General features: G+C 39.0%; 1 protein-coding gene across 1 annotated transcript in view; it reads left to right on the forward strand.

Annotated features, from left to right (window-relative positions):
• Positions 1-9,979, forward strand: part of LOC146452434 (protein mono-ADP-ribosyltransferase PARP14-like) — a 106,492-nt gene extending 96,513 nt beyond the window's left edge. The window contains exons 8-10 of the mRNA XM_085097827.1: positions 4,208-5,098; positions 6,462-6,776; positions 7,426-9,979. Coding sequence (XP_084953953.1) covers positions 4,208-5,098; positions 6,462-6,776; positions 7,426-7,703 — 1,484 coding nt within the window. The 3' untranslated portion in view covers positions 7,704-9,979. The remainder of the gene's footprint in view (positions 1-4,207; positions 5,099-6,461; positions 6,777-7,425) is intronic.
• The last annotated feature ends 642 nt before the right edge of the window (positions 9,980-10,621 follow it).

The raw sequence follows: 10,621 nt of genomic DNA on the forward strand, positions 1-10,621 counted from the left end.
TTTATTTATAATATTTTACCAAAAAGGTTGTCTTTAGAGATCAAAAAATTGCACAATGAAACTAAAAATGCACAATGTATGTTAAATGTGAACTGTTGTTATAAAACAATTCGGCTACAATTAAAAGAATGTATCATTTGTATTTTCTACTCCGTAAAAATTAAGAGCCTAATTAAGAACCTACTTAGCCTAAAATGCCAGTAAGTACCCCAAAAAAATAAGAACCTGTTTTGCCAAACTGTAAAAAAGTAGGTTCTTACACACGGGTTTTTACTGTATCGCTCAGTATTAGGAAGTAAAGACAAATGTGCAGAAGCGTAGCATCTTTCACCTTATAGCGCATCAGGTTTTCGACAGCCAATGAAAAAAAATATATTTTTGGATGGACCCAGAGCCACTCGTTCAACAATTTAAAAAAAAAAAACCTTGGGGCTCTGGGGACGAGAAAAGGGAGTTTAAGAAACGAGGACGGCAACGGTAACGAGAACGTCATTTAAAAATATAACTTCTCGTTTTTGTAACTCTTTCGCAATCATTTAAATTTGTTTAACTTGGAAAATGCTGGCGAACTCTCCAGGAACTAAATTAGTATGAACGACGTCAAAGTAAGGAAAAATAAAGAAGATTTTGCGTCATACGCTCCCGTTCTCGAGAAAACCTAAAATTTGGTCATTTCACGTTGTTGTTTTGAAGAGGACGGCAAAGAAATGTACCAAAATGTAAAACGCACGTGCAGAGCGATTGTTTTTGCTCATTAAGCCCATTGTTTTGTGGCGTTCTCGTTACCGTTCCGTCCTCGTTTCTTAAACTCCCTAATGACGGGGATGGTACGTGTGTCTCAGTGCTGATAAGTGTTGTAAAGGAAATTCTCCTGGCTAAGTAGAAAACATTAAATCTTACAGTAAAAATATAAAATATTCTCCGCGATGCTGATATATATAAACTTAAATTTTATTCAAGAAGTCAGTTTCAACCATTTATTTCAAATTGGTGGTAAGTCATCGAGGAGACAAGTTGAGGCCATCGTCTCAAACGTTTTCTACGCGCTCACTGGCATGAATATTCGGCGCTTCCACCAAATTTTGTAAGCTGTCATTTTACGTGTGTATGGTTTACCTAATAAGCCGGCCAAAGTTTAGCATAAAATACTTTTAATGTCGAGTACCTGTGAAATAGTTAATGGTTAAACAAGTCAGGCATTACCGAGCGAAACTCAAAGGCTAAAAATAAATAAACAATAGCCTCCATTTGGCGCGAAAATATGCTCAGATATTTGTCCGCGGACATTATCTGTTCCGAGAGGCGAACAGTTTTCCGAGAGCGAAGCTCGAGGAAAACTGTGAACTTCGAGGAGCAGATAATGTCCAAGGACAAATATCTGAGCATATTTTTAAAGTCAAATGGAGGCTATTGTGTTTATTATCCTTCAAATGTTTTTCGCAACATGAGGGAATCTCGCGGGAATCGGCAGGATCTGCCATGCTGTCATATGTCAATCACGTCAAAGTTTGTCAGTTGGCTTCCAAAATCTCCACGTCAGATTTCGCTTCAGGTCGAAAGCGTTTGTCTGGGGAAAAGGTAAAACATTTGAAAGGAAAGTAAACTTGTTTAATTCCGTGAAAGACAAAAGCAAGATACAAGTGGCGGATAAGGTTACAGGGAATCTAACAACCTCTCGAGAACAAGCTAAAGATCACTGAAAGCGAAAAACTGTATCGCATTCCGTAAAAAGTGTAAACTGCCGTCAACGAAACAGCTGGAGCTTTGCCGTTCTCTTCCTTTATCTCGTGTTCAATTGGAGCAGCACTTTATATCGAAAATACAATTGCGGAATTTGCTAGCCGAAAACGACCTGTGAAGAAATCGAAGTTGAACCTGCAGTCGAATACGACGCCACCGGTTGTTTTTGCTGGATTCCATCAAAGCGCTTTCCTTGCTAACTTTGCATTGAATGGAAACAGCAACGAAGTCGTTCACAATCACTGAGGATTAAACTTGTTGCTCGAGAGTAGGACAAGCTGCTTCTCTTCGTAAAGAATTTCGACATCTCGGGGTATCATGGCTGGTTTTTGTCTCGTGGACGAGATTTCATGTTCGCGAGCGATCTCGACCAGGTGAGCATTGATAGCATCATTACCGGCTTGAACTCTGTCAGTAATGGTACTGAAATTTATTTTTTCGTTATTTAAATTCCTTATATCCAGGCCAGCACGAATTGCTCTCATTGAATTACAACTGTAATATTTGCCGTCGTGTGAGCGAGCTTCGAGCTTATTAATTAAACTCGTTTAATAGCTTGTTGATGGCTTTCGCATTTCGCCAGACTGAAAGAAAACCATAAATACTCTTAAATGAGATGGGCTAAAACTTTTCGCCTTTCATATTTTTCAGTTTTACCACATTTTTAATTTAAGGACTGTTAAAAAGAGTTCAAACCAAGAGAAAATGTTGCAAATACGAGCTTGTGTATTTCAACATTTCGTTTACCGATACGAGCAGCTTACCGTCAAAAACGTTGAGAGCGTATGTTGTTTTCTGGTACTGGTTTATCGACCAGCAGGTTTATCTCTTCTTCTGTCACAAAAGCAAACCGTTCCCCCATCTTGACATTCATTTTAATTGCAAACTTGACGCTCCTTGAAGTTTTTGAAATTGGGGAATATCACTTGGGGAATATCCTCGGATATTCCCCAGTTTTAGTCGGGGTATATTCGATCACGTGAGGCGTTTAGACCAATCGCGCGCGAGCGAAAATATTTGATGGATTATAATTCAGTTTATTGGCAGAAATTACGTAGTCAAGCTTAAAACTGTCAGTCGAATTGAGCAGATTTCGTTCACAGTTCAGTGCCCAAATTTTTCATCATCGCTCAGAAGTGAATTTCTCAGTACTTATTTTTGCCGAAAAGCTTACTGCTTCTTATGCCGGCTGTTGACTTACTGCTTTCTAGAAGTATTACACGAAAGACTTGAGATTAATGTTCATTCGTTTATCAGTTGTTGATTTGTTTGGTCATCCAAGGGACAAGAAAGCTGTAAACAGGTTCTTATCTGTTTTCAAACTCTTTCTTTTTTCCAACATCAAACTAGCAACTTTGACACCAAAATAAGCTAATTTTTCGCAATATGTCTCCGGCAGAACTTATAACAACTGACGAGGTGAAACAAAACTACTGGCAGACAGACAAACGACAAGATTTTATTCATGTCCGCGGGAGTGAAAACAAGCTAAAATGACATGTAGAAGCCAGTTTTTTTTTACCTTATTTTGAATTACGTATCTTGACTAAAACCCACAAACCAATCCAAATGTCTCAACTCGGTGTCGGTTACAGTCAAATGCATCCTCCACTGTTTTATATCCCGGCAACAGCGATAGACTTTGTTTATAGCCAAGAAACCGGCTACGGTTTTACGAATGTGAGAAGGTATAATTTTTTAGCGTATTTTTTTCCTGGTTAGAAAGTCCATGTAGCCGCTTGTTGTTTTGCTTCTTCCTTCAAAATATTTCAATTTCTCCACGCGCGATCCTGGCCATTTACACGCGTGCGCGCACGCGCGTATGGCGTATTTTTTTGGTACAACAAATGGGGACAAGCCCACAAGTCAAAATGGCATCTCGTTACGGTCTCCATTCCTGATTATGGCTCCTGATCATATTAATCGCCAATCGACCCGGGCATGTTTATCCCTCAATCACCTTATATTACTTGGAAAATATTTCCTCCACGTTGATGCGTTAAATGCCAAAAAATCCTCTTTTATTGACTTCAAAAGATTAGTGCAGGATAAAATTGAACTAAAAAATGTATAGCGGGCACCTCGCTAGCCTGATTCTCAGACGGTCCAGGTCGTTCGAGGCGATCGAGAGTGCGTGACAATCGCCGCGAACGACCTGGACCGTCTAAGAATCAGGCTAGCACCTCGCGCGAACAGAAACTTTTCTTTGAGAAATGGCAGAATTTTGACACCTTTGTAGATTGTAAATATCATGTTTCTGTAAATGTCAAAAAAACTTATTTTAGAAGAACATATTTGTTTTTCGTTTCACCGTGGTTAAATCTCAGTCTAGTTTATCATCACATATTAAGAAAGTTTCCTCGAGTTCGCGGGTTCTTTTGGCAAAAATCAGGTCAAATCAGTCATGAATCTCCATTCGTATTAAATTATAATTTCGAGGCTAATTCACGATATTTCATAATTTCAGGTTCCTCAAACAAGCAGGATCTTCAAACAAGTTTGGAAGCTGGTCTTCGCCTGGCGGATGCACACAACCTTCGATCCGTTTCAATTCCCAGCGTAGGCACCGGTGGCTTTGGTCTGGCAGCGGCGGACTCAGCCCAAATTACGTTTCAGGCTCTAAGCAACTTCCGTGGAAATTGCAAAAGCGTTCGTGAAGTGCGCGTTGTCGTATTTCAGGCTTCAATGAAGCAGGTGTTTTTACAAGCGCAGCAAAGCCAAACAGTTGATGACCCGGATAGTGATTCATCTTCAGAAGAAGCTGTAGCCGCGCAACCAACAAAACGCAGAAGTATGCCGAGCGTGACGAACGAACCCTCGGTGAAAATTTCTGTCACAGGCAAGGACAAGACAAGTGTCGAAAAAGCGGTTGACTCCTTGAAGAAAGGTTTTTCCGAAGCATGTACAGCTGAAAAGGTGGAAAACGACACCGTTAGTCAGCTTTCCCACAAACAGATTGATACACTGAAAAAGAAAGCCATTGGCCGTGACGTCAAACTTGAAATCGAGGCTACTGTGGATCGCATTGTGGTGCGGGGTGACCCGACTGAAGTGACGGGCATGGTCGGGGAGATCTGGCTCGAGTTAAACGAGAGAAATAAGAAGATACAGGAGGAGGACCAAGCACTGCTGGTTTCAAAGAACGTAGAATGGAGTTATGAAATACATGGCGCCAAAATGGTGTTTGGTCCGAAAATCAACGCAAAGATCGAGATGGCGCATACTAAAGAACAAACCACGGTTCAAATATCTTTGCGAGGAGATGAGTTTGTCGTCGATTTAAAAGCTAAAACTGGCCAAGGACGGCGGAGCAGGGAAACAATAACACTTTCCAGGAAAGAGAAGGGAGCTGGAGAAGGTAACTGAATAGTGAATGCAATGACTTCTTGTTTATTCAGTGTTAATTTATTGTCATTGAAATTACCTAAATATTTGCGATACCACACGTACAAAGAAAGCGCTACGGGTGCTACGAGAAACGTCTGTTCCACTTGAATTTTATTGATTTTGTAATTGTAAATTTAGAACTGCATAGATTTCTACTTGCATTTAAGGATGTATGAATTTGTCAATTTATCAATGGTTGCGAATTTTAACGTAGTTTTAGCATGATTATAGATAGTTTTATCTATTAAGTTCGTTTTGATTTGTGTCCCCAATTAGTTCACAGGATTAAATACTTTGACACTTCAATGAAGTTTTTATTATTATTATTATTGTTATTATTATTATTATTATTATTATTATTATTATTATTATTATTACAGTCGAACCTGTATATAACGGCCCTGTATTAAGCGGCCACCCTCTATTAAGCGGCCAGTTTTCAAAGTCCCGATTGTTCGCTCACACAAACGCTGTATTTGTTACCTGTATTAAGGGGCTACCTCTATCAAGCGGCCGCGGCCACCCTATAGCAGTCCTATGTTTGTCTTTCTTTGTTATTTTTACCTGTATTAAGCGGCCATCCTTGAATTAAAACTAAGCCGTATGTCATTTTATGCGGTATTTTATTGTGTTTAAAATGCGATCCATTATCACTATAAAGAAATAACATGTACAAAGCTACTTTAAGCTGATACTCGGCAATTTAGTATCGTTAATGCTTTTTACTGTAAATTGTAAGTCATAGAAATACAGTAGTGTATACCATAAAAAGTGTAGAGGACAATTTGTTGTACAGTATTTTTACACAATGTTACGTATATTATACCGTTAAGTTACAAGTTGGCACTGAACGTTGTTTAAAGTATTAATTGCTTGAAAGAGTGTTAATTGTTCTATTGTTTCCTTGCATGAAATGTTTTTGTATGCTACACCATTAAAATTGACATTTGACACCACGCCCAGTGAGTATTTTTAGTGATCCTGCATTAAGCGGCCAGTTCCTCAAGTCCCGAGGGTGGTCGTTATATACAGGTTCGACTGTATTATTATTATTATTATTATTATTATTATTATTACTTGCTTGAAATATGTTAATAAAGAGTTTTCATTGTTACTTTAAAAAAAATTATTATTATTATTATTGTTATTATTATTATTATTATTATTATTATTATTATTATTATTATTATTATTATTATTATTATCTTTTGGTGCAAAATTTACTTACGTCTGTCATAACGCGTAGCTAACGTTTTCCTGAAAACGTTCTCACTCAAAACAGGAACTTAGAGAAATTAAGCAAGCCTCAACAATAAATTCTTTTTCTCTTCAAGGAATTCCTCTTCCAAAGCACTGGGCTCCAATGCTAGGCCATACGAAAAGAGCACATACAGTGACACTCGCCCCGGATTCCTCTGAGTACAAAAATTGTGTGCGCATGGTCCACGCAACGGCTGCTGGGGTGAAGATTCAGAGCATCCAACGAGTGCAAAATCCTTATCTTTGGCAGATTTACATGTCATGCAAGCAGCAAATGGATAAAGATAATCGAGGAAAGAATGAGCGACAACTTTTTCATGGAACCAACGCTGATAATTTAAAGGCTATAAACGCACAGGGTTTTAACAGAAGCTTTTCTGGGGTACATGGTGAGTCATAAAGGTCTTTTTTTTATTTTCCTTGGGAAAAGTGTTGCAAGGGTGGGTGTATACCAACAGTACAGTCACTTCAACTTGAATTTGTCGTTTTGGACTCCATCCATAAGTTCATGACGCTTAGTTTTGATCGCGATAGTTAAAACCGAGATACATTGTGTCCGAACCTCATTCCAACGTCTATCCTGGCAACAACTGAAGTAATCATTTGCTGTGCTGAAGATTAATTTGTTCATAATTATATACTATCCCATCGATGTAAAGAAGATTAAATTTACCATATCTTTTCAAATTTCTGTCCATCTCCAATCTCACTTTTCCCTACCCTACTCCAGTTGCCGCTCTTTAAGTTCCCTTTCCCGGATGGGTAGACACGTTTTCAAAACTATGGCCGCCTACAATTCCTGTCAAAATAAACGTTTCCACTTTTGTTGGTTGATTCATAAATAACTTCAGATGGATAAATTGTGGAGTAGAGTATTTAAGGCCAAAATGTACTCTTCACCTTCAGCACTTCTTGTGCGGGGATTCACGGCAGCTAAAGTATCATTACACTTGCGGTTGATAACCGTGCCCCTTGAAGCTCCCTCAACGGTAAAATATAAAACGCCAAATTGTTTTGAAATCTCTCATTTTGTTGCAGGAGTTAAGTATGGATGCGGTGTGTACTTCGCTAGAGATGCCTCGTACTCAGTTAATTACGCAGGGGGTGGAGGTGGACCTCGCTACATGTACCTTGCCCGGGTCCTGGTTGGTCAATATTGTCAAGGCAACTCTGATATGAAAGCTCCTCCACCGAAAGACCGTTCCAGACCGGAGATTTTGTATGAATCTGTGGTTGATAACACAAGAAACCCAAGTATCTTTGTCGTATTCAGTGATCCTCAATGCTATCCTGAATTCCTCATAAAATTTCAATAGATTGTTTGCATCTATATGGCCGTAAAACCGAATAGTATACTTAAACCTTTAAAACCAGCAAATTAAGACACTGTAGATAAGGTAGAAAAAACAACAACAACAACAACAAATAAAAAAAAGACAGTTTGAACAAAGGTTAGCTTTTTTAAGCCTAGTTTTCATATGTCAGGAAGATCCCAGACGATCGGGGATTGCACTGTTTCCCGACCGTCCCAGACTTTCTCGACTAAAGAAAACTGGAAATCGCCGTAGACATCCCCGATCGTCCGGGTTCGCAGACAAATCGGAAAAATTGGGAGTGATTCTATTTTCATGACGCGTCCCAGATTGCTGCGATGGTCGGCGATCATTACCGACATTCGAAAACTCCGCAAATTTGTACTATCGGGGACGTTGGCGACAGTCTTAGCTCGTTACCACCTCTCTAAATTGCTTCGCTTCAGTTCCCCACTTCTCCCTTCAAGAAAAAAAAAAAAAATGGCGTCAGGTCACCGATGAATACCTTAAATCTTGGACATATGTCTGGCGATTTCCCGATTTCTCGGCAAAATCTGGGACCGTAAGATTAAGATTGACGACTACAAAAACTCAATGTCCAGAGGAGTTCTATTTACTCGTCTAAGAAAATGTTCCCTCCGAATGTCTCGGCTTTTAACGGCACTAAACCTTACCACGAAACCCTTCACTGATGAACTCCGCGTCTTCCCAGCTAAGTCACTTGTTTATACCACTGGCAAATGGCTCTGGGATCAGTAGTTTGCTAACGTCGTCCTTTTTTCGGCTCTTCGTGCCTCCTTCGAAAGCTTAGCTTTTGCCCTTTGTGCAACGGAAACCCCGGGGGGTACTCCTCGGAATTTTTGGTGTGAATGTGCTGCTTGGTTCGCCAAACCCTGATCCTATTACAGGCCAAAATATATAATTTGTCGGTAATTATTTTAAGACCTGGCCTCTAAAATTAAAAAAAAATCCATTTCAGGATCCATGCGATCGAAACAAGATCCAAAAATATAGAAACAAAAATACAGTTAGAATTCACAATGGGTCATGGCAATTTTTATCTTACAAAGCAAAACTGTCTTGTGGTCAACAACGAGAAATATTTGCCAAGAGAACATGTCACTGGATACGATGGAATAGAACTCCTCTGGGTCCTGTGTGAAAGAATTGAAAAAATATATAAATATATATTCGATAAGCAATTAAATTGAATTCAAAAAGTCGATAGTAGAACACAATCTGCTTTCTTGGATAATAGGACGGCTCATCATTACACAAATTATTTTTACGTGTGAATAGAAAGATTAAGCACCAAAGTTACGGCAAACATAAATCGTGCGTTGATCCATGTTTTCTTGAAAAAATGAGTACATAGACGAAAAAAGTGCAAGATAATTCTGGCCTTTGATGTTAACGCAAAGATACTCTATTTTTCTGAGAAACTGCAAACAGCGAGCGGTAAATGTTGTGTAAACATGGTCACGTGGTCATTTCTACCGTTTGCTGTTTACCTCAAACGTGGTGCTTAATCTCTCTAATAAAGGCCTCCCCAAGACCCGTACAATTTAAGTTTCCGATGTAAACGATAAGAACATTTACATTTCACGTACGGGAGGCTGAAAGTAATTTGCTGGAATGAAACGTGTTGCTAGGCGAGGCACAGATAATGGTGCCGGTGTCGGGGATAAGCGAATCCGAGTATTCACGTGTAATAGATGGCTCTTTTTGTATATTCATGAGGTTGATCCCTGATAGGCTTGAGTACGATAGACTTACAGGACTCTCACAAGCATGTGGCTACCCAGTCTCGTCATATTGCCAGCAAATATAGAGTGTATATGTCTAATTAGTTCTAAGAGTTCTGTGAAAACTGTTGATATAATCTTTAAATGTTATATGCTTTAATCATAGTTAATTGAGGGACTGGTTAGGAAGCATTGAAAACAATGTTGCTGCAATTTATGTTGGACGGGCCGCGACCCTGCACAATCCTTTGTTTTAACGTTCACACCATAGTTAAATATCTTAACAAAAACGTTTCGATTGGTCAGTTGCTCCAACACATTCCAAACTCTATTCTTGTTTGTGCAGGGTCAAGGCCAAAAAGGCAAACAAAAACATATAACAAATAAATTTGTCATGTTTCATAACCATTGCCTTTAATTAACTATGCTTTAATGTAGCAGCTATGTATCTGTAACCTGTAATCTAGAATCTGTTTGAAAAATTAACCGCAGTTTTCTATTGTATTTACTCTAATAAACCATAAATTGACGTCACTCCGAAGAGAGTACGCACTATTTTTGAAAAAATTCGATGGACTAGGATAAAACTTATCCTTAAAATCGGTACATTCCGTTTACGAACTGACTGGTCTGGCTGGCCAGTTCTGACAAATGGAAAGCAGTCCTAGGTCAGATGGGAAAGTGGAAATGCCACAGGCTTACCTGTCACGTGACACTGCTTTACGACACTGCCTCACGCAGGGGGGGGGGGGGGAACTTCTCATTCATTGTTTTAAATGTTCTCACAACTTGCAAAGCAATCATAGAGATTTTTGTCAGCGGATTCGTGTATTATGCGTGTGCAGTGGTTGTAAAATCCAACGGAATGTCGGAATCTCATGAAAAACAATTGTGGCAGTAATTGCCTAGCTTCTAGTTTTAGTTAATTTTGCAAATTTATTTCGTTTTATATAATTTTTAAGTACTGTTTGTTGCATGAGTAAAAAAATTTCGGTAAGATTTCCACACAGCCCCTGCATTAATCCATCCGTGTGGGAAAAAAAAAAATGGCGGTTGTATATTTTACCACAATACCTTGCGAAACTAACACAGCCGATAAGCACTGATAGAAAGCCACATTTTTTCATGAATTTCGTCCCTGTAATGAAAACACTGTGTTTGCTAGGTTTTTAGAGC

The sequence above is a fragment of the Pavona decussata genome, unplaced genomic scaffold, assembly GCF_977016875.1.
Source record: "Pavona decussata unplaced genomic scaffold, jaPavDecu1.1 SCAFFOLD_368, whole genome shotgun sequence".
NCBI classification, from domain to species: domain Eukaryota; kingdom Metazoa; phylum Cnidaria; class Anthozoa; order Scleractinia; family Agariciidae; genus Pavona; species Pavona decussata.